We start from the raw sequence: 24,997 nt of genomic DNA on the forward strand, positions 1-24,997 counted from the left end.
AGTACCTTCTGAGGGTGGGTCTCCAGTGAAAACATTAACCTGCCTTTTCCGATCACGTGGATCTGTTGTCTTCTTTCCTGTATTCATTTTAGATTTAGTGCAGTCGCAATATTTTTAGTTCAGCATCATGTATAGTCCACGCACCGCAGGAGGGCAGCCAGGAACAGAGTCCAGCTCACCGTCTTCTGACTCATGATGTGACAACCCAAGCCTGAAAAGAACAACCATACTATCCCGGCATGATTATTACGTTATCCGCACTGGCTGTTTGCCCGCCCCGTCTGAGTGAGGCTGCCAAAATCGGGGGCTTCATTGCCTCTGGTGACACACTGCTCAGCACATTCGCAATCAATTGCTTTGTCTACTCTTGGTACAGATTTATTAACCCATTTGAAAGTGAATGTCTTGATGACTGGACAGTGGGAGGTTAGACATAACCACAATTTACTTTTCCAATAGGGAGCCATGCTGACAGCAGGTGAATTGAGACTGCCAGCCTCACTTTCACACAGGGCCCTGAAGCCATCAGGTGGAAGATATTTGCAATCCCTCACCTGGACTGAATTGGAAATTTTACAAACTGAGATTGACAGATTTTTGTTCAGTGAAGGTACTCAGGGAGATGGAACCATGACAGCTAGAAGAAGTTAAGATCTAATTTAATGGCGGAATTGGCATGAGGAGGTGAATAGCCTTATCCTGTGCCAATGCCACCATGTCCTGGCACAAGATGCCTCAGTGCCTTTTAGTGTTGCACATGTGCAGCACACCTTGTTGCGATAGAGAGAGGTCAACTCATTTGAATATATTTTCAACATTCCTGGTACAATGTGCGTTAGGTTTCTGCGGGAACCAGCGGGTAATGAATCTACCTCTTCAATGACTGTTAATTCACCTTAGAGGGGAGCAAACTAAATGAAACCAAGTCCTCATTTACATAGAATTTACAGTGCAGAAGGAGGCCATTCAGCCCATCAAGTCTGCATCGGCTCTTGGAAAGAGCACCCTACCCAAGGTCAACATCTCCACCCTATCCCCATAACCCAGTAACCCCACCCAACGCTAAGGGCAATTTTGGACACTGGGGCAATTTATCATGGCCAATCCACCTAACCTGCACATCTTTAGACTGTGGGAGGAAACCGGAACACCCGGAGGAAACACACGCACACACAGGGAGGATGTGCAGACTCCACACAGAAAGTGACCCAAGCCGGAATCGAACCTGGGACCCTGGAGCTGTGAAGCGATTGTGCTACCCACAATGCTACCGTGCTGCCTGCAAACCTAAACACCATCACAGTGTGTCTTTCCCACAGGGCGAGATGGTGGATGGGATGCCATTATCACAGCACCTTGCCAGTGTCCCTTGATATCAATTTATCATTTATTTCCTCAACGCCGGGTTCCCAGCTGATGCGAAATCTAGGTGGGGCTCTTTGGACGTTCAAGGCTATGTTGATGCGATTTTTAAGAGGACAGATACTTGAGCAAAGCAATGCACCCACCTGCTTCAAATGGAAGTCCACTTACACATATCAACTGAAGTCCTACATGTTGGGCCTTGTTTGCTATTATCAGGTACAAATGGATGGACAGTGCATAGTTAACACTCTGGCAGTTTGTGCTCAGGTGGGGAGTAGCGTAACCAACAGCTCTTAAAGGGGTCACGAGTTGCTCCTTCACAAAAGGCTCAACATTTTTGGGGTATTTTGTATGGGACCAAGAACAGTCTGGGTACTAAACACCTGGAAGGGTTGCCCATTGACACCACACCCCAAGAATCAGCACCCATAGATACAGGACCAAGGAGAGTCCAAGTATTCGACCCCTGGCAGGATTGTCCATTGAATCTACACCAAGAAACAGCAATGAAAACTGTATCTAATGTGTCAATGTCTGTTGATTCTGTACCACATACGCAGTGCTAGTTAAACATATGACTCATAACTTGCTGTCTGTGAAACTTGTATCTCAAGCCTCAGTGCCCATGAACCTGTAGCCGATTAGTCACCATCCAAAAACCTTAACTCAGTCAGTCAATGCCCATGAATCTGTGCACAGTGAGTCAGTACTTGTGAACCTGTATCTGATGAGACAGTGCCCATGTACCTGTAGCTGATGCACAAATGCCCATGAATCTGTATCGGAGAGGTAGTACCCATGAACCTTGATACAGGTTCATGGGCACTGTCTGACCGGGTACAGGTTCACGGGTACTGACTCACTGGATACAGTTTCACGGGAACTGACTCCCTGGGTACAGTGTCACAGGCACTGACTCACTGGAGACATGCCAATGAACCTGTATCCAGTAAGTCAGTGCCCGTGAACCTGTACCCAGTGAGTCAGTGCCCATGAACCTGTACCCAGTGAGTCAGTGCCCATGAACCTGTATCCAGTGAGTCAATGCCAATGAACCTGTATCCAGTGAGTCACTGCCCAAGAAACTCTACTCAGTACGTCAATGCCCATGAACCTGTACAGGTGAGTCGGTGCCTGTGAAACTATACCCAGTGAATGAGTGCCCTAGAACCTGTACTCAGTAAGTCAATGGCCATGAACCTGTACCCGGTGAGTCAATGCCCATGAACCTATACCCAGTGAATGAGTGCCCAAGAACCTGTACTCAGTAAGTGAATGGCCATGAACCTGTACTCAGTAAGTCAATGGCCATGAACCTGTACCCGGTGAGTCAATGCCCATGAACCTATACCCAGCGAATCAGTGCCCTAGAACCTGTACTCAGTAAGTGAATGGCCATGAACCTGTACAGGTGAGTCAGTGCCCGTGAGCCTATACCCAGTGAATCAGTGTCCAAGAACCTGTACTCAGTAAGTCAATGGCCATGAACCTGTACCCGGTGAGTCAATGTCCATGAACCTATACCCAGTGAATGAGTGCCCAAGAACCTGTACTCAGTAAGTCAATGGCCATGAACCTGTACCCAGTGAGTCAATGGCCATGGACCTGAACTCAGTAAGTCAATGCCCATGAACCTGTACAGGTGAATCAGTGCCCGTGAGCCTATACCCAGTGAATCAGTGTCCAATAACCTGTACCCGGTGAGTCAATGCCCATGAACCAATACCGAGTGAATCAGTGCCCAAGAACCTGTACTCAGTAAGTCAATGGCCATGAACCTGTACCCAGTGAGTCAATGGCCAAGTACCTGAACTCAGTAAGTCAATGCCCATGAACCTGTACAGGTGAATCAGTGCCCGTGAGCCTATACCCAGTGAATCAGTGTCCAAGAACCTGTACCCGGTGAGTCAATGCCCATGAACCAATACCGAGTGAATCAGTGCCCAAGAACCTGTACTCAGTAAGTCAATGGCCATGAACCTGTACCCAGTGAGTCAATGGCCATGGACCTGAACTCAGTAAGTCAATGCCCATGAACCTGTACAGGTGAATCAGTGCCCGTGAGCCTATACCCAGTGAATCAGTGTCCAAGAACCTGTACCCGGTGAGTCAATGCCCATGAACCAATACCGAGTGAATCAGTGCCCAAGAACCTGTACTCAGTAAGTCAATGGCCATGAACCTGTACTCAGTGAGTCAGTGCCTATGAACCTGTACCCAGTGAGTCAGTGCCCATGAACCTCTACCCAGTGAGTCAATGCCCAAGATCCTGAACTCAGTAAGTCAATGCCCATGAACCTGTACAAGTGAGTCAGTACCGATGAACCTATACCCAGTGAATCAGTGCCCAAGAACCTGTACTCAGTAAGTGAATGGCCGTGAACCTGCACCCGGTGAGTCATTGTCCAAGAACATGTACTCAGTAAGTGAATGCCCATGAACCTGTACCCAGTGAGTCAATGCCCGTGAACCTGTACCCAGTGAGTCAATGCCCGTGAACCTGTACCCAGTGAGTCAGTGCCTATGAACCTGTACCCAGTGAGTCACTGACCAAGAACCCTTACTCAGTAAGTCAATGCCCAAGAACCTGTACCCGGTGAGTCAATGCCCATGAACCTGTACCCCGTGAATCAGTGTACAAGAACCTGTACTCACTAAGTGAATGCCCGTGAACCTGTATCTATGAGACAGTACCCGTGAACCTGTACCCGGTGAGTCAGTACCCGTGAACCTGTACCCGGTGAGTCAGTACCCGTGAATCTCTATCCGGTGAGGCAGTACCCACGAACATGTATCCGGTGAGTCAGTGCCCGTGAAGCTGTATCAGGTGAGTCAGTGCCCGTGAACCTGTATCTGGTGAGTCAGTGCCCATGAACCTGTCTCCAGTGAGTCAGTACCTGTGACACTGTACCCAGGGAGTCAGTACCCGTGAAACTGTATCCAGTGAGTCAGTACCCGTGAACCTGTACCCGGTCAGACAGTGCCCATGAACCTGTATCCAGTGAGTCAATGCCAATGAACCTGTATCCAGTAAGTCAGTGCCAGTGAACTTGTACCCAGTGAGTCAGTGCCCATGAACCTGTACCCAGTGAGTCAGTACCCGTGAACCTGTACCCAGTGAGTCAGTGCCCATGAACCTGTATCCAATGAGTCAGTACCCGTGAACCTGTACCCAGTGAGTCAGTGCCAATGAACCTGTACCCAGTGAGTCAGTGCCAATGAACCTGTATCCAATGAGTCAGTACCCGTGAACCTGTACCCGGTGAGTCAGTGCCCGTGAACCTGTACCCAGTGTGTCAGTGTCAATGAACCTGTACCTGATGCGTTAGTGCCTATGTTCTTGTATCCGATAAGGCAATGCCCATGTACTTGTATCCGGAGAGGCAGTGCCCATGAACCTGTAACCGGTGAGTCAGTGCCCATGAGCCTGTATCCAGTGAGTCAATACCAACAAACCTGTACCCAGTGAGTCAGTGCCCGTGAACTTGTACCCAGTGTGTCAGTGTCAATGAACCTGTACCTGATGCGTTAGTGCCTATGTACGTGTATCCGGAGATGCAGCGTCCATGTACCTGTACCCAATAAGTCAGTGCCCATTAACCTGTACCCATTGAGTCAGTACCCGTGTACCTATACCCTATGAGTTAGTGACCATGACCTGTACCCGGTGAGTCAGTGCCATGAACCTGTACCTGGTGAGTCAGTACCCGTGAACCTGTACCCGGTGAGCCAGTACCCGTGAACCTGTATAAAGTGAGTCAGTGCCCATGAACCTGTCTCCAGTGAGTCAGTGCCTGTGACACTGTACCCAGTGTGTCAGTACCCGTGAACCTGTACCCGGTCAGACAGTGCCCATGAACCTGTATCCAGTAAGTCAGTGCCCATGAACCTGTACCCAGTGAGTCAGTACCCGTGAACCTGTATCCAGTAAGTCAGTGCCCATGAACCTGTACCCAGTGAGTCAGTACCCGTGAACCTGTACCCAGTGAGTCAGTGCCCATGAACCTGTATCCAATGAGTCAGTGCCCGTGAACCTGTACCCAGTGAGTCAGTGCCAATGAACCTGTACCCAGTGAGTCAGTGCCAATGAACCTGTATCCAATGAGTCAGTACCCGTGAACCTGTACCCAGTGTGTCAGTGTCAATGAACCTGTACCTGATGCGTTAGTGCCTATGTTCTTGTATCCGATAAGGCAATGCCCATGTACTTGTATCCGGAGAGGCAGTGCCCATGAACCTGTACCCGGTGAGTCAGTACCCGTTTACCTGCACCCAGTGAGTTAGTGCCCGTGTGCCCATACCCAGTGAGTCTGTGCCCATGAACCTGTACCCAGTGAGTCAGTGCCCATGAACCTGTACCCGGTGAGTCAGTGCCCATGAAACTGTACCCGGTGAGTCAGTGCCCATGAACCTGTACCCGGTGAGTCAGTACCCGTGTAACTGTACCCAGTGAGTTAGTGCCCGTGTGCCCATACCCGGTGAGTCAGTGCCCATGAACCTGTACCGGGTGAGTCAGTGCCCATGAACCTGTGCCCGATGAGCTAGTGACCATGAATCTGTACCGGGTGAGTCAATGCCCATGAACCTGTACCCAGTGAGTCAGTGCCATGAACCTGTACCCAGTGAGTCAGTGCCCGTGAACCTGACCCAGTGAGTCAGTGCCATGAATCTGTACCCAGTGAGTCAGTGCCCGTGAACCTGTATCCAGTGTGTCAGTGTCAATGAACCTGTATCCAGTGAGTCAGTGCCCATGAATCTGTACCCAGTGAGTCAATGCCCAAGAACCTGTACCCAGTGAGTCAGTGCCATGAACCTGTACCTGGTGAGTCAGTACCCGTGTGCCCATACCCGGTGAGACAGTGACCATGAAGCTGTACCCGGTGAGTCAGTGCCCATGAACCTGTACCCGGTGAGTCAGTGCCCATGAACCTGTACCCGGTGAGTCAGTGCCCATGAACCTGTACCCAGTGTGTCAGTGTCAATGAACCTGTACCTGATGCGTTAGTGCCTATGTTCTTGTATCCGATAAGGCAATGCCCATGTACTTGTATCCGGAGAGGCAGTGCCCATGAACCTGTACCCGGTGAGTCAGTGCCCATGAGCCTGTATCCATGGAGTCAATACCAACAAACCTGTACCCAGTGAGTCAGTGCCCGTGAACTTGTACCCAGTGTGTCAGTGTCAATGAACCTGTACCTGATGCGTTAGTGCCTATGTACGTGTATCCGGAGATGCAGCGTCCATGTACCTGTACCCAATAAGTCAGTGCCCATTAACCTGTACCCATTGAGTCAGTACCCGTGTACCTATACCCTATGAGTTAGTGACCATGACCTGTACCCGGTGAGTCAGTGCCATGAACCTGTACCTGGTGAGTCAGTACCCGTGAACCTGTACCCGGTGAGCCAGTACCCGTGAACCTGTATCAGGTGAGTCAGTGCCCATGAACCTGTCTCCAGTGAGTCAGTGCCTGTGACACTGTACCCAGGGTGTCAGTACCCATCAAACTGTATCCAGTGAGTCAGTACCCGTGAACCTGTACCCGGTCAGACAGTGCCCATGAACCTGTATCCAGTACGTCAGTGCCCATGAACCTGTACACAGTGAGTCAGTACCCGTGAACCTGTACCCAGTGAGTCAGTGCCCATGAACCTGTATCCAATGAGTCAGTGCCCGTGAACCTGTACCCAGTGAGTCAGTGCCAATGAACCTGTACCCAGTGAGTCAGTGCTAATGAACCTGTATCCAATGAGTCAGTACCCGTGAACCTGTACCCGGTGAGTCAATGCCCGTGAACCTGTACCCAGTGTGTCAGTGTCAATGAACCTGTACCTGATGCGTTAGTGCCTATGTTCTTGTACCCGATAAGGCAATGCCCATGTACTTGTATCCGGAGAGGCAGTGCCCATGAACCTGTACCCGGTGAGTCAGTACCTGTGTACCTGTACTCAGTGAGTTAGTGCCCGTGTGCCCATACCCGGTGAGTCAGTGCCCATGAACCTGTACCCGGTGCGTCAGTGCCCATGAACCTGTACCAGATGAGCTAGTGACCATGAACCTGTACCCGATGAGCTAGTGACCATGAATCTGTACCGGGTGAGTCAATGCCCATGAACCTGTACCCGATGAGCTAGTGACCATGAATCTGTACCGGGTGAGTCAATGCCCATGAACCTGTACCCAGTGAGTCAGTGCCATGAACCTGTACCCAGTGAGTCAGTGCCCGTGAACCTGTATCCAGTGAGTCAGTGCCCATGAATCTGTACCCAGTGAGTCAGTGCCCATGAATCTGTACCTGGTGAGTCAGTACCCGTGTGCCCATACCCGGTGAGTCAGTGCCCATGAACTTGTACCCGGTGAGTCAGTGCCCATGAACCTGTACCCAGTGAGCCAGTGCCATGTACCTGTACCTGATGAGTCAGTACCCATGTGCCCATACCCGGTGAGTCAGTGCCCATGAACCTGTACCCGGTGAGTCAGTACCCGTGAACAGTACGCAGGGAGTCAGTGCCCATGAACCTGTACCCAGTGAGTTAGTGCCCACGAACCTGTATCCGGTGAGTCAGTGCCCATGAACCTGTACACGGTGAGTCAGTACCCGTGAAACTGTACGCAGGGAGTCAGTGCCTATGAACCTGTACCCGGTGAGTCAGCGCCTGTGACCCTGTACCCAGGGATTCAGTGCCCATGAACCTGTACCCGGTGAGTCAGTGCCATGAACCTGTACCCGGTGAGTCAGTTCCCATGAACCTGTACCCAGTGAGTCAGTACCCATGGACCTGTATCAGGTGAGTCAGTGCCCACAAACCTGTATCAGGTGAGTCAGTGCCCACAAACCTGTATCAGGTGAGTCAGTGCCCACAAACCTGTATCAGGTGAGTCAGTGCCCACAAGCCTGTGACCATGTACCCAGGGAGTAAGTACCCTTGAAACTGTACCCGGTCAGTCAGTGCCCATGAGCCTGTATCCAGTGAGTCAATACCAACAAACCTGTACCCAGTGAGTCAGTGCCCGTGAACTTGTACCCAGTGTGTCAGTGTCAATGAACCTGTATCTGATGCGTTAGTGCCTATGTACGTGTATCCGGAGATGCAGCGTCCATGTACCTGTACCCAATAAGTCAGTGCCCATTAATCTGTACCCATTGAGTCAGTACCCGTGTACATATACCCTATGAGTTAGTGACCATGACCTGTACCCGATGAGTCAGTGCCATGAACCTGTACCTGGTGAGTCAGTACCCGTGAACCTGTACCCGGTGATCCAGTACCCGTGAACCAGTATCAGGTGAGTCAGTGCCCATGAACCTGTCTCCAGTGAGTCAGTGCCTGTGACACTGTACCCAGGGTGTCAGTACCCGTGAAACTGTATCCAGTAAGTTAGTACCCGTGAACCTGTACCCGGTCAGACAGTGCCCATGAACCTGTATCCAGTGAGTCAATGCCAATGAACCTGTATCCAGTAAGTCAGTGCCCGTGAACCTGTACCCAGTGAGTCAGTGCCCATGAACCTGTACCCAGTGAGTCAGTACCCGTGAACCTGTACCCAGTGAGTCAGTGCCCATGAACCTGTATCCAATGAGTCAGTACCCGTGAACCTGTACCCAGTGAGTCAGTGCCAATGAACCTGTACCCAGTGAGTCAGTGCCAATGAACCTGTATCCAATGAGTCAGTACCCGTGAACCTGTACCCGGTGAGTCAGTGCCCATGAACTTGTACCCAGTGTGTCAGTGTCAATGAACCTGTACCTGATGCGTTAGTGCCTATGTTCTTGTATCCGATAAGGCAATGCCCATGTACTTGTATCCGGAGAGGCAGTGCCCATGAACCTGTACCCGGTGAGTCCGTACCCGTTTACCTGTACCCAGTGAGTTAGTGCCCGTGTGCCCATACCCAGTGAGTCAGTGCCCATGAACCTGTACCCGGTGAGTCAGTACCCATGAACCTGTACCCGGTGAGTCAGTGCCCATGAACCTGTACCCGGTGAGTCAGTACCCGTGTAACTGTACCCAGTGAGTTAGTGCCCGGTGAGTCAGTGCCCATGAACCTGTACCCGGTGAGTCAATGTCCATGAACCTGTACCAGTGAATCAATGCCCATGAACCTGTACCGGGTGAGTCAGTGCCCATGAACCTGTACCCGATGAGCTAGTGACCATGAATCTGTACCGGGTGAGTCAATGCCCATGAACCTGTACCCAGTGAGTCAGTGCCATGAACCTGTACCCAGTGAGTCAGTGCCCGTGAACCAGTATCCAGTGTGTCAGTGTCAATGAACCTGTAGAGGGCAGCAGAGCAGAGCTACTGATCAGCTGTTCTGGGGAAATTTGCATACGTGCAGTGCGGTCAGCCGAAGTTGAAGGTGAACCTGCGAAGAAGACCCAAGGAGTTTGAATAAAGGCAAGCAACCAGCAGAGGGCAGCAGAGCAGAGCTACTGATCAGCTGTTCTGGGGAAATTTGCATACGTGCAGTGCGGTCAGCCGAAGTTGAAGGTGAACCTGCGAAGAAGATCCAAGGAGTTTGAATAAAGGCAAGCAACCAGCAGAGGGCAGCAGAGCAGAGCTACTGATCAGCTGTTCTGGGGAAATTTGCATACGTGCAGTGCGGTCAGCCGAAGTTGAAGGTGAACCTGCGAAGAAGACCCAAGGAGTTTGAATAAAGGCAAGCAACCAGCAGAGGGCAGCAGAGCAGAGCTACTGATCAGCTGTTCTGGGGAAATTTGCATACGTGCAGTGCGGTCAGCCTAAGATGAAGGTGGTTTGTGGAGGGGCTGTTGGCAAGTGACAGTTAAACCCGAAACACTTTGTGAGTGTTTCCCACCCTACCTCCTCCTCTAACCAACCCCCCCACCCCACGGTGGTTGGGAAGCGGGAGCAGGGGCCTGTCGTGAAGGTGAGTGAGTGCCTTTAAATTTGCTTACCTTTCAGCGGGATCAGGGTTTGAGGTAATATCAGGTAAGCTCTTCCGTTCTTTTTCTTTTTCTTGTTTTTTTTTAATCTAGAGGGGATGTCAGGGAAGGCAGTACAATGCTCCTCCTGCAGAATGTTTGAGGTGAGGGACGCCGTCAGTGTCCCTGCTGATTTCATCTGTGGGAAGTGCACCCAACTCCAGCTCCTCAAAAACCGTGTTAGGGACCTGGAGCTTGAGCTGGATGAACTTCGGATCATTCGGGAGGCAGAGGGGGTCATAGATAGGAGCTTCAGGGAAGTAGTTACACCAAAGACTGGAGATAGATGGGTAACTGTAAGAGGGATTGGGAAGAAGCAGTCAGTGCAGGGACCCCCTGCGGTCGTTCCCCTGAGTAACAAGTATACCGTTTTGGATACTTGTGGGGGGGACGACTTACCAGGGGTAAGCCATGGGGTACGGGCCTCTGGCACGGAGTCTGTCCCTGTTGCTCAGAAGGGAAGGGGGGAAAGGAGTAGAACATTAGTAATTGGGGACTCAATAGTCAGGGGCACAGATAGGAGATTTTGTGGGAGCGAGAGAGACTCACGTTTGGTATGTTGCCTCCCAGGTGCAAGGGTACGTGATGTCTCGGATCGTGTTTTCCGGGTCCTTAAGGGGGAGGGGGAGCAGCCCCAAGTCGTAGTCCACATTGGCACTAACGACATAGGTAGGAAAGGGGACAAGGATGTCAGGCAGGCCTTTAGGGAGCTAGGATGGAAGCTCAGAGCGAGAACAAACAGAGTTGTTATCTCTGGGTTGTTGCCCGTGCCACGTGATAGTGAGATGAGGAATAGGGAGAGAGAGCAATTAAACACGTGGCTACAGGGATGGTGCAGGCGGGAGGGATTCAGATTTCTGGATAACTGGGGCTCTTTCTGGGGAAGGTGGGACCTCTATAGACAGGATGGTCTACATCTGAACCTGAGGGGCACCAATATCCTGGGGGGGAGATTTGTTAGTACTCTTTGGGGGGGTTTAAACTAATTCAGCAGGGGCATGGGAACCTGGATTGTAGTTTTGGGGTGCGAGAGATTGAGAGTAGAGAGGTCAGGAGCACAGTTTTGACTTCGCAGGAGGGCGACAGTGTTCAGGTCTGTGGTTTGAAGTGTGTCTATTTCAATGCCAGGAGTATACGAAATAAGGTAGGGGAACTGGCAGCATGGGTTGGTACCTGGGACTTCGATGTTGTGGCCATTTCAGAGACATGGATAGAGCAGGGACAGGAATGGTTGTTGCAGGTTCCGGGGTTTAGGTGCTTTAGTAAGGTCAGAGAAGGGGGCAAAAGAGGGGAGGTGTGGCGCTGCTAGTCAAGGACAGTATTACGGTGGTAGAAAGGATGCAAGATGGGGACTCTTCTTCCGAGGTAGTATGGGCTGAGGTTAGAAACAGGAAAGGAGAGGTCACCCTGTTGGGAGTTTTCTATAGGCCACCTAATAGTTCGAGAGATGTAGAGGAAAGGATGGCGAAGATGATTCTGGAAAAGAGCGAAAGTAACAGGGTAGTTGTTATGGGAGACTTTAACTTTCCTAATATTGACTGGAAAAGATATAGTTCGAGTACATTGGATGGGTCGTTCTTTGTACAATGTGTGCAGGAGGGTTTTCTGACACAATATGTTGACAGGCCAACAAGAGGTGAGGCCACTTTGGATTTGGTTTTGGGTAATGAACCAGGCCAGGTGTTAGATCTGGAGGTAGGTGAACACTTTGGAGACAGTGACCACAATTCGGTGACCTTTACGTTAGTGATGGAAAGGGATAAGTATACCCCGCAGAGCAAGAGTTATAGCTGGGGGAAGGGCAATTATGATGCCATTAGACATGACTTAGGATGTGTTGGTTGGAGAAGTAGGCTGCAAGGGTTGGGCACACTGGATATGTGGAGCTTGTTCAAGGAACAGCTATTGCATGTTCTTGATAAGTACGTACCAGTCAGGCAGGGAGGAAGGGGTCGAGCGAGGGAACCGTGGTTTACCAAAGAAGTGGAATCTCTTGTTAAGAGGAAGAAGGAGGCCTATGTGAAGATGAGGCGTGAAGTTTCAGTTGGGGCGCTTGATAGTTACAAGGAAGCGAGGAAGGATCTAAAGAGAGAGCTGAGACGAGCAAGGAGGGGACATGAGAAGTCTTTGGCAGGTAGGATCAAGGAAAACCCAAAAGCTTTCTATAGGTATGTCAGGAATAAAAGAATGACTAAGGTAAGAGTAGGGCCAGTCAAGGACAGTGGTGGGAAGTTGTGTGTGGAGGCTGAGGAGATAAGCGAGATACTAAATGAATACTTTTCGTCAGTATTCACTCAAGAAAAAGATAATATTGTGGAGGAGAATGCTGAGACCCAGGCTATTAGAATAGATGGCATTGAGGTGCGTAGGGAAGAAGTGTTGGCAATTCTGGACAAGGTGAAAATAGATAAGTCCCCGGGGCCGGATGGGATTTATCCTAGGATTCTCTGGGAAGCCAGGGAAGAGATTGCTGAGCCTTTGGCTTTGATTTTTAGGTCATCATTGGCTACAGGAATAGTGCCAGAGGACTGGAGGATAGCAAATGTGGTCCCTTTGTTCAAGAAGGGGAGTAGAGATAACCCCGGTAACTATAGGCCGGTGAGCCTAACGTCTGTGGTGGGTAAAGTCTTGGAGAGGATTATAAAAGATACGATTTATAATCATCTAGATAGGAATAATATGATTAGGGATAGTCAGCATGGTTTTGTGAAGGGTAGGTCATGCCTCACAAACCTTATCGAGTTCTTTGAGAAGGTGACTGAACAGGTAGACGAGGGTAGAGCAGTTGATGTGGTGTATATGGACTTCAGTAAAGCGTTTGATAAGGTTCCCCACGGTCGGCTATTGCAGAAAATACGGAGGCTGGGGATTGAGGGTGATTTAGAGATGTGGATCAGAAATTGGCTAGTTGAAAGAAGACAGAGAGTGGTAGTTGATGGGAAATGTTCAGAATGGAGTTCAGTTACGAGTGGCGTACCACAAGGATCTGTTCTGGGGCCGTTGCTGTTTGTCAATTTTATAAATGACCTAGAGGAGGGCGCAGAAGGATGGGTGAGTAAATTTGCAGACGACACTAAAGTCGGTGGAGTTGTAGACAGTGCGGAAGGATGTTGCAGGTTACAGAGGGACATAGATAAGCTGCAGAGCTGGGCTGAGAGGTGGCAAATGGAGTTTAATGTGGAGAAGTGTGAGGTGATTCACTTTGGAAAGAATAACAGAAATGCGGAATATTTGGCTAATGGTAAAATTCTTGGTAGTGTGGATGAGCAGAGGGATCTCGGTGTCCATGTACATAGATCCCTGAAAGTTGCCACCCAGGTTGATAGGGTTGTGAAGAAGGCCTATGGTGTGTTGGCCTTTATTGGTAGAGGGATTGAGTTCCGGAGCCATGAGGTCATGATGCAGCTGTACCAAACTCTGGTACGGCCGCATTTGGAGTATTGCGTACAGTTCTGGTCGCCTCATTATAGGAAGGACGTGGAAGCTTTGGAACGGGTGCAGAGGAGATTTACCAGGATGTTGCCTGGTATGGAGGGAAAATCTTATGAGGAAAGGCTGATGGACTTGAGGTTGTTTTCGTTAGAGAGAAGAAGGTTAAGAGGTGACTTAATAGAGGCATACAAAATGATCAGAGGGTTAGATAGGGTGGACAGCGAGAGCCTTCTCCCGCGGATGGAGGTGGCTAGCACGAGGGGACATAGCCTTAAATTGAGGGGTAATAGATATAGGACAGAGGTCAGAGGTGGGTTTTTTACGCAAAGAGTGGTGAGGCCGTGGAATGCCCTACCTGCAACAGTAGTGAACTCGCCAACATTGAGGGCATTTAAAAATTTATTGGATAAGCATATGGATGATAAGGGCATAGTGTAGGTTAGATGGCCTTTAGTTTTTTTTTCCATGTCGGTGCAACATCGAGGGCCGAAGGGCCTGTACTGCGCTGTATCGTTCTATGTTCTATGTTCTATGTATCCAGTGAGTCAGTGCCCATGAATCTGTACCCAGTGAGTCAGTGCCATGAACCTGTACCCAGTGAGTCAGTGCCCGTGAACCTGTATCCAGTGTGTCAGTGTCAATGAACCTGTATCCAGTGAGTCAGTGCCCATGAATCTGTACCCAGTGAGTCAATGCCCAAGAACCTGTACCCAGTGAGTCAGTGCCATGAACCTGTACCTGGTGAGTCAGTACCCGTGTGCCCATACCCGGTGAGTCAGTGACCATGAAGCTGTACCCGGTGAGTCAGTGCCCATGAACCTGTACCAGTGAGACAGTGCCCATGAAGTTGTACCCAGTGAGTCATTGCCCACAAACCTGTACCTGGCGATTCAGTGCCCATGAGCCTGTATCCAGTGAGTTGCTGCCATGAACCTATACCCAGTCAGTGCCCATGAATCTATATCTGCTGAGTCAGTGCCCATGAATCTGTGACTGGTGAGTCAGTGCCAAGAACCTGTACCCAGTGAGTCAGTGCCCGCGAACCTGTACCCAGTGAGTCATTGCCCACGAACCTGTACCCGGCGATTCAGTGCCCATAAACTTGTACCCAGTGACTCAGTGCCCATGAACCTGTATCCGGCGATTCAGTGCCCATGAACCTGTACCCAGTGAGTCATTGCCCACGAACCTGTATCCAGCGATTCAGTGCCCTTGAACCTGTACCCAGTGAGTCATTGCCCACGAATCTGTATCCGCCGATTCAGTGCCCATGAACCTGTACCCAGTGAGTCATTGCCCACGAATCTGTATCCGGCGATTCAGTGTCCATGAACCTGTACCCAGTGAGTCATTGCCCACGAACCTGTATCCGGCGATTCAGTGCCCATGAACCTGTACCCAGTGAGTCATTGCCCACGAATCTGTATCCGGCGATTCAGTGCCCATGAACCTGTACCCAGAGAGTCATTGCCCACGAATCTGTATCCAGCGATTCAGTACCCATGAACCTGTACCCAGTGAGTCATTGCCCACGAACCTGTACCCAGTGAGTCAGTGCCCATGAACCTGTACCCGGCGATTCAGTGCCCATGAGCTTGTATCCGGTGAGTTAGTGCCCATGACCCTGTTCCCACCAGTCAGCTAATTCCCTGCCCTCCCAAAACCAGGAAGCTGCTGTGGAGCAACATTGTTCTCAGTACGCTAACTATATTCTCTCAATTGTGAGCTTGTATTTCAAAATTCTGCTCCCACCCTTTGCCCCAGACTTCATAAAAGAAAAACCTAAATGGTAGCATCTTCATCAACTGATTTACTTAGTGTTGAGTGGGAAATGTTGAGTTAAAATATCGGGACTGAGCAACCCGATCCCAATCCCACCCCACTCACCCCAGTTTAAAATCCAACGAAGATAAATTAGGCTATACAGAGGCTCCCAAAATGGCAGGAGGAAGCCTCAGGTGTCATAATATCCACTCATGTATATAATGAGATGCAGACAGGCAGTGATTGACACACAGGATGACCAATGAACACACATCACAGAACAACCACTCACCAGACAGGACACCACTGCTAGAAAGCCCATAGGGCATTAAGACTCTCCCTCTCTCAGGACCCAGCTACTGAGACAGTCAGAGTGCACAAGCTAGTGAGCACTATTACCATGCGGTAACTAGTAAGTCTGGTCAAGCCAGTAAGAGGTCATCAGTTGGATTAGTAGAGTGTCAACCCACAGCTGAACATGTACAGCAGTCCAACTAGTTAAGTAAAACAGTGCTGGATCATCTCCTTTGTCAGATGTTTGTTTCTAGCTTCACTGCATCCAGTTGCAGTCAACGTCGAACCAACATGCCTAACACATCATGGTACCAGGAGTGGGGCCATGATGTGTTCGGCAGATTGGTTTGACATTGACTGCAACTGGATGCAGTGAAGCTAGAAACAAACGACTGACACAGGAAATGATCCAACACTGTTTTATTTAACTACTTGGACTGCTGTACATGTTCAGCTGTGGGTTGACACTCTACTAATCCAACTGATGACCTCTTACTGGCTTGACCAGACTTACTAGCTACCGCATGGTAATAGTGCTCACTAGCTTGTGCACTCTGACTGTCTCAGTAGCTGGGTCCTGAGAGACAGAGAGTCTTAATGCCCTGTGGGCTTTATAGTGGTGGTGTCCTGTCTGGTGATTGGTTGTTCTGTGTTGTGTGTTCATTGGTCATCCTGTGTGTCAATCACTGCCTGTCTGCCTCTCATTATATACATGAGTGGATATTATGACATCAGGAACATCCGCCATCACCCGTGCACTTTGTATTGAACAGTAAGTCAGAGGAGAGCTCAGCTGTCACATCTGGCAGCAGATCTGAGGCAGGAAATGTCTCCTGGTTAAGACCTGGTCAGCCTTCCTCAGCACTCCTTGCCTCACGGGCCATGAGGAGCAGCAGTGCTCCTCGCGAGCCCCTCCAAAGAGCCTTCGGCCTACCCCAAACTGAAACAAACATTTTCTCTCTCCTCCCCCTGCCACTAGATGGCAGTTCAGACTTTCCACGTGCTGTGCTGACTGCTGGCGACTATACGCAAGACTCAGCGGGTGTGCTAATTTGTGTTTTTGTCTGCTGACCAGGCTGTGTGTTCTGGCAGGCTATTGGGCAGGAGGTTGCAGCAGATTATTTAAATGCGACCCTGACCGTGAAGCTCAGCAGGGCTTTCAAACAGCCTAGCCTTGCCGGACTTCCCCCCCCCCCCCCCCTTCCCCCCCACCCCCCCTTCCCCCCCACCCCCCCCACCCCCCCACCCCTCCAACTGCACTCCCTGGCCTCATGTGAATATTAAGGTGTCTCTTCACATCTCTCTCCTGTGGCAGCGAGATTAGAATCTATCTCCTGTAGCAGGTGATTTCCAAGTTACTGTAAATTTAGCCAAGATCACTGGAAATGTCAAAGTAGGCCAGTCCTGGGATTAAAACATGTAACTCAGCAAGTGCACAGTGAACATCTCTACTTGTTGTCCATTCAAAAATAAAACATTGTCACGATCAATAGGTTTCTCACAGAAACAGGTTAAACATGACCTCTCCATATTGCATTGTTAGCTATAAAATAACGGATTCAGAATTCTCGTGGTTGATCTACCTCCTGAATCTCCTATGCGGGGTGGGCGGACGGTGTTGCTCAGCTTCCAGCTTAGGTTCGGTTCGGTTGTCCCTGGCTCAGGCACCACCATCTTAGGGCTCCTGAGTGTGGTTGTGGTGGTTTGCATAGTGGTCGATGTGGTGCTGGCTGTGGTGGTGGTTGTGGTTCTGGCAGTTGTCATTCTGGTGGAGGGCAGCAAGGTCAACGCCGTGGTGGAAAGACCTGTCGGAGTTGAAAACATGTTGAATTCCGTGAGCTCCTCTTTTGTGGGGCCCCATTCGATGGCGCAAGGTATCACAGTCGCGGCTCCGTCACTGTCATAAGAAGTGCATTTGGGTTTCTCAAAATGATCAAACGCAAAATGATCGCTCTGCCTTCTCGACCTTTTCAAAGAGGTCGATTTTACCGAGTCCCTGCTCTCCGTGGAGACTGAAGGGTCCCATCTGTAAGACATAGATTGTTTGGACAGACAGTTGGTACACAGGGTGCCTGTGACTGACTTGTGTTTGTGAACTCCAGCTGGCTGGTCCGCCATTTGCTTCCCGGGATGGATTTCAGGCCAGATCATTCTGAGCCACCAGGATTTTGTAATTCTCCCAAGTTGGGCATTTTTGTACTCCCAGAGAGGGCCGGCGGCAAGTCTGTGACGTGCTGGTGGGTGGATTGACCCTGACGTGTGGCGGAGTCCCTGACCCTGACTCTGTGATTCGCAAGAAGAGAAATCCATGGCTAGGTGAAACATGGCAAGCAATATCCAGGCATGGCACCCAACAGGTCGTCCAAATATATTGACAGGCATTGGGCTGGAAGAAGAAAAGAGTGCAACATCAGTCTAGTGAATGCAACGCAAATAAGAATATATTTCAGAAGCTCTTTACATATATGTGCAAAATACTTTGGCCGGCATCTAATCCAGTACCAGCATACAGCACTGTTTTAATCATGAGGTAACATTTTGTACAAAATTATCTTATTCTTAACCTGAGCTCTGCAGAATTTACTCAAGTTCCTAACACGTAAACCTACATGGAGTGTTTCCATGGCCTTACTTTCACCATGCTGAAACCCTGCGAGCGATTTAGCGGCCTTGTCGTGCTCGTCTTGGTGTCGGGACGAGGCTGTTTGATCTCGCGATAGGCCTCTCGCGTGGATCAATCACAATGGCACCTGGGGGGGGGGGGGGGGGGGTTTCCCGGGCCATTGGAGGCACTGGTGGTCGGAGCAGGGCAGGGTAGTACCCTGACACTCCCACTGGCACCTGGGCAACTTGACACTGACAGCCTGGCACCCTGGCAGTGGCAAACAGGCACTGGGTGCCCAGCTGACATTGTCAGGCTGGAAGTGCCAGCATGCCCAGATGCAACATTGGCATGCCAGGGAGTGTTACCAGGCGGGGGAGGTGTTACCAGGTTGAGGGGGGGGGGGGGGGGGGGAGGTCCCAGGGGCCTCCCCAAGGTTGGTTGGGGGGGAGGAGGGTGGATCGAAAACAACGGGAGTGGGGGCAGCCTGAAAGGTCGGGGGTGAAAATTGGGGTAGCCTTGCAAAATGGCACCCCAATCTGTGAGGAGCCTTTCATGCTGGTGAGCTTCAAATCTCCAGCAGGAAATCGCTCGAAGTGTGGCCTCTGGCGGAGAGAATCTTCCGAGGCTAAAAATAACAGCGAAGTGCCATTGAACAGCGAGATATTTCTCAGGGCCGCAGGCACCCGGACACATCCTGCTAAAAACGCCCAAAACCGGACAGAGACATTTATCGGGTGAATCGCGGCCCTCGCCTCCACCTCCAAACTCATTATTGAGCAGGTGACAATAATCGCAGCCTGCCTCACGTTCCTCAGTCTCCCCATCTCATGACAACCCACAGGTTCAAAACAACCCAGCGAGGAATCTGTTAATCACCAACGTTTGATGGATCGCCTCCGCTATTTTCTACTTTTCACCCTGGATGGTGACCTGCACTCTGGCTCATCACTTGAGTTTCAATTTATCTGGAATAAAAAGTGCTTTTACTGCATCCATTTGTTCTTGAAAGTGCTGCGCAAAACCCAAATGTTCCCCTCGCAACACAACTCCACCAATTGACAGAAGCCTGAGACAAGGCAATTAAACAGTCCCTCTGGTCACAACCTGAACATTATCTCATTAGGTAAAAAAATTTCCACTGCGGTATGACATCTCTACATCACACATCAGCTTCAACCACATTAATAATGTTATGCAGGTACCTATAGTCTTTATGTATTGTTATAATTACTGAACATACATAACATACATTGTAGAACATCTACTCCAGAGGGCAGCCCTGATATGTATTTCCTGCTTTCTTATTGACTGACAAGGAAATCAGGGTTATGGAGGACAGACAGGAAAGTGGACTTGAGACCACAACCAGAACAGCCATGATATTATTGAATGATGGAGCTAGCTTGAAGGGCCGAATGGCCTGCTTCTAAGCTATATATTCCTTTGTGATCTTCCTCCTTTCCTGAAGTCACCAGCTTATGCAACAGTCCCTTAGTTTGTATCTTTTATTGAAACCTGATACCTTGTGCGGGATTGTGCATCCATTCACGGCAGCGGGGTTCTGCGTCCATTCACGGCAGTGGGATTCTCCAGTCCTGCTGCAGTGAATGGGAGATTTGGCTGAAGGTCAAATTCTCCATCCTGGCTAGCTGGGGTGGTGGGGCGGACTTGCAACCGAGAATCCCGCTCTTTGTGTGTTACAATTGACCTCCAGCACCCGCTCGGCAGAGATTGCGAAGTGGTGAATGCAACAGTAAACCTGTTTCATAGAATTTACAGTGCAGAAGGAGGCCATTCGACCCATCGGGCTCTTGGAACGAGCACCCTACCCAAGGTCAACACCTCCACCCTATCCCCATAATCCACGCACACACGGGGAGGTTGTGCAGAATCCGCACAGCTCCAGGGTCCCAGGTTCGATTCCGGCTTGGGTCACTGTCTGTGTGGAGTCTGCACGTTCTCCCTGTGCCTGCGTGGGTTTCCTCCGGGTGCTCCGGTTTCCTCCCACAGTCCAATGATGTGCACGTTAGGTCGATTAGCCATGACACCCTTAGTGTCCAAAAAAGGGTTAGGTGGGGTTACTGGGTTACGGGGATGGGGTGGAGGCGTGGGCTTAAGTAGGGAGCTCTTTCTGAGAGCCGGTGCAGACTTGATGGGCCGAATGGCCTCCTTCTGCACTGTAAATTCTATGAATTCTATGAAAATAAATCTTTGGCTATATTATCCTGACAACTTTATAAAATTAATCCATTTTAAAAAATGGACAAAGGCTTTACACTGACGGAAACATGATTGGCTATGATTCACACTAAAGGAATTTCTAACCTTCAGAAAAGGACAAGTATCTCACTCTCTCGAAAGAGGTGCGAATGACCCCTGTAACTGCAGAAATAAAATTGCAAACAAATGCACAAGGAACCTTTATATTTCTAAGGCGAAGTTTTTGCAAACAGTGAAAAGACATCAGTGAGGACAGAGGGGCCTTGACGCTCTGAAACTCATTAATGGGTGCAACATTAACCATCTCAGCAGTTCAGACTATGAATATATTCTATGTTCAAACCAAAGGGAATAAATAAGGAAAATTCCACCTTCTGTGTGTTCACCATCTACCATGGTACAGAGGTGTGGCGGGCCACAAGGTTGCAATATTCCGAATTGGCTTATCTAAACTGGCAGTGAGAAAGTTACAATTGGCCTTTTTTTGCCCCGGGGATAGTGAAGGGGGAAACAATCAATCAGAGTTCTGGTGCCTCATTTACAGATACCTGCTGGAAAATACCACCATGTCAACGCTACACTTGCCTGTGATGCTTCCTGTGATTGAACAGCTTGCTGGCGCTCACCATTTGTAAAGAAAGACAGACTTCACCATGGTCCCACAGAGGGTAGCCATTACCAGTGGAAGCATAGCATAGCAGGATTCAGGCAGCATGGTGGCACAGTGGTTAGCACTGTTGCCTCACAGCACCAGAGCTCCGAGTTTGATTCCAGCCTTGTGTGACTGTCTGTGTAGAGTTTGCACATTCTCCCTTGTGTCTGCTTGGGTTTCCTCCGATTTCTTCCCACAGTCCAAAGATGTGCAGGTTAGATGGATTGGCCATGCTAAATTGCCACTCAGTGTCCAAAGATGTGCAGGTTAGGTGGGGTTATGGGGATTGGGTGGGGGATTGGGCCTCGGGTAAGGTGCTCTTTCGGAGGGTCGATGCAGATTTGATGGGCTGAATGTCTTCCTTCCGTACTGTTGGGATGCTGTATCCTTTGACCTTGGAAGACAAAGTGAAGAAAATGGAGGTATGCAGGGAGGTGCCGAAATCAAAATCGGATTTTTCCCATTCCCGCGGACTCCTTTGTTCAGGAATGCTGTAAATCTTGCCAGCCTTCCGTGAGAAACGGTAGCAATTTTATAGGAATGTAACACTGATTAATTGCCACAAGCTAATAAAAACTACCACCCCTCTTAGAGTGGATCTTAAATTAAAGATAGATGAACATATCCAGGGTAAAGTATGGAGCTGTTCTTTTTGATTTCGCGGAACGTTTTGGTAGGTTGAGAATGTGACTGAGCTGACCTACTTTCATTGTGTGGGAGGAAAAGCAGGGCCCATAGCCCTCTCAGATCGACAGGAATTCAGAGCTGCAACAGGAAACTTTGAGGCTCACTGAGCTACGTGTGAGAAAATGGCAAACCTCCACAAATACAGCGAGTTGCGGGATGCCATGGCCAACGAGGTTTGATCAGAAATGTTTCTTCCTATTGTACTGATCACAGTTCAATTGTGGTTGTGATCTTAGTAATGGATGTTGGGTGGGAGCTGTACAAGGGTTTGGAGAGGGAAATTGACAAAACTTCAAGGGAAAGTAAAGCTAAAAAGGTAACGGGCAGAATTAGGAAAATGATTTGAGACCGAGGTGTTGGGCAAAGCAAGCTAAAGATGAGTAATGAAGATTTACAGGGCAAGATTGCACTAAATAGTGTTTATGCATGAGAGAGAGAGAGAATGAGAGCACAGGAGAGTGAGAGAACAACATTAGAGTGCGCTGAGTAAAGACACAATGCATAAGGTAAAGCCAAAGGTAAAAATGTGAGCATTTAATGTTAGATATAAAGGTTTTGTTTTAACCCACGGCACGGTAGCACAGTGGTTAGCACTGTCGCTTCACAGCTCCAGGGTGCCAGGTTCGATTCCTGACTTGGGTCACTGTCTGTGTGGAGTCTGCACGTTCACCCCGTGTCTGCGTGGGTTTCCTCCGGGTACTCTGGTTTCCTCCCACAGTTCAAAGATGTGCAGGTTAGGTGGATTGGCTATGCTAAATTGCTCTTAATATCCAAAAAGGTTAGGTGGGGTTACTGGGTTACAGGGATAGGGCGGAGGTGTGGGCTTAAGTGGGGCCCTATTTCCAAGGGCTGATGGGCTGAATGGCCTCCTTCTGCATTGTAAATTCTATGATTCTGTGAACCCTGAGCGCGTCAGCTTGTCTGCCTGTGTTTGCTTGATGCCTCAATCATCTATATAAGCCTACTTGTGCACATATGATGGAAGGTACACAGACAAAGGCTTTCAGGGAATGATTTCAGACTTTTGAGAAGTCAGACCAGAAAGAACGAGCTGCAGAATGGACAAAGTGACTAAACAAAGGACTGAAAGTGACTGAGGAATGGGGTTGTAAAAAAAATCATGGACTGAAATTTATAGCTCCCGGGGGATGGATTTGGGGCTATAGGCATGAGTACATAGAACATAGAACATAGAACGATACAGCGCAGTACAGCCCTTCGGCCCTCGATGTTGCACCGACATGGAAAAAAAAACTAAAGGCCATCTAACCTACACTATGCCCTTATCATCCATATGCTTATCCAATAAACTTTTAAATGCCCTCAATGTTGGCGAGTTCACTACTGTTGCAGGTAGGGCATTCCACGGCCTCACCACTCTTTGCGTAAAAAACCCACCTCTGACCTCTGTCCTATATCTATTACCCCTCAATTTAAGGCTATGTCCCCTCATGCTAGCCACCCCCATCCACGGGAGAAGGCTCTCACTGTCCACCCTATCTAACCCTCTGATCATTTTGTATGCCTCTATTAAGTCACCTCTTAACCTTCTTCTCTCTAACGAAAACAACCTCAAGTCCATCAGCCTTTCCTCATAAGATTTTCCCTCCATACCAGGCAACATCCTGGTAAATCTCCTCTGCACCCGTTCCAAAGCTTCCACGTCCTTCCTATAATGAGGCGACCAGAACTGTACGCAATACTCCAAATGCGGCCGTACTAGAGTTTTGTACAACTGCAACATGACCTCATGGCTCCGGAACTCAATCCCTCTACCAATAAAGGCCAACACACCATAGGCCTTCTTCACAACCCTATCAACCTGGGTGGCAACTTTCAGGGATCTATGTACATGGACACCGAGATCCCTCTGCTCATCCACACTACCAAGAATTTTACCATTAGCCAAATATTCCGCATTCCTGTTATTCTTTCCAAAGTGAATCACCTCACACTTCTCCACATTAAATTCCATTTGCCACCTCTCAGCCCAGCTCTGCAGCTTATCTATGTCCCTCTGTAACCTGCAACATCCTTCCGCACTGTCTACAACTCCACCGACTTTAGTGTCGTCTGCAAATTTACTCACCCATCCTTCTGCGCCCTCCTCTAGGTCATTTATAAAAATGACAAATAGCAACGGCCCCAGAACAGATCCTTGTGGTACGCCACTCGTAACTGAACTCCATTCTGAACATTTCCCATCAACTACCACTCTGTCTTCTTTCAACTAGCCAATTTCTGATCCACATCTCTAAATCACCCTCAATCCCCAGCCTCCGTATTTTCTGCAATAGCCGACCGTGGGGAACCTTATCAAACGCTTTACTGAAATCCATATACACCACATCAACTGCTCTATCCTCGTCTACCTGTTCAGTCACCTTCTCAAAGAACTCGATAAGGTTTGTGAGGCATGACCTACCCTTCACAAAACCATGCTGACTATCCCTAATCATATTATTCCTATCTAGATGATTATAAATCGTATCTTTTATAATCCTCTCCAAGACCTTACCCACCACAGACGTTAGGCTCACCGGCCTATTGTTACCGGGGTTATCTCTACTCCCCTTCTTGAACAAAGGGACCACATTTGCTATCCTCCAGTCCTCTGGCACTATTCCTGTAGCCAATGATGATCTAAAAATCAAAGCCAAAGGCTCAGCAATCTCTTCCCTGGCTTCCCAGAGAATCCTAGGATAAATCCCATCCGGCCCCGGGGACTTATCTATTTTCACCTTGTCCAGAATTGCCAACACTTCTTCCCTACGCACCTCAATGCCATCTATTCTAATAGCCTGGGTCTCAGCATTCTCCTCCACAATATTATCTTTTTCTTGAGTGAATACTGTCGAAAAGTATTCATTTAGTATCTCGCTTATCTCCTCAGCCTCCACACACAACTTCCCACCACTGTCCTTGACTGGCCCTACTCTTACCCTAGTCATTCTTTTATTCCTGACATACCTATAGAAAGCTTTTGGGTTTTCCTTGATCCTACCTGCCAAAGACTTCTCATGTCCCCTCC

The 24,997-nt window shown here is 49.4% G+C and overlaps 1 protein-coding gene across 5 annotated transcripts in view; it reads right to left on the reverse strand.

Moving 5' to 3' along the window:
* ajap1 (adherens junctions associated protein 1) overlaps positions 1 to 24,997 on the reverse strand; it is a 316,483-nt gene that overhangs the window by 214,928 nt on the left and 76,558 nt on the right. For 4 of the 5 annotated variants that reach the window (XM_038821840.1, XM_038821838.1, XM_038821839.1 and 1 more), the window contains exon 2: positions 17,386 to 18,188. In XM_038821840.1, coding sequence (XP_038677768.1) covers positions 17,386 to 18,184 — 799 coding nt within the window. In that variant the 5' untranslated portion in view covers positions 18,185 to 18,188. Of the gene's footprint in view, positions 1 to 17,385; positions 18,189 to 21,253; positions 21,335 to 24,997 lie in introns of those variants that run through there. The other variant, XM_038821837.1, reaches the window with a different exon arrangement.

The sequence above is a fragment of the Scyliorhinus canicula genome, chromosome 16, assembly GCF_902713615.1.
Source record: "Scyliorhinus canicula chromosome 16, sScyCan1.1, whole genome shotgun sequence".
In the NCBI taxonomy this organism is placed as follows: Eukaryota; Metazoa; Chordata; class Chondrichthyes; order Carcharhiniformes; family Scyliorhinidae; genus Scyliorhinus; species Scyliorhinus canicula.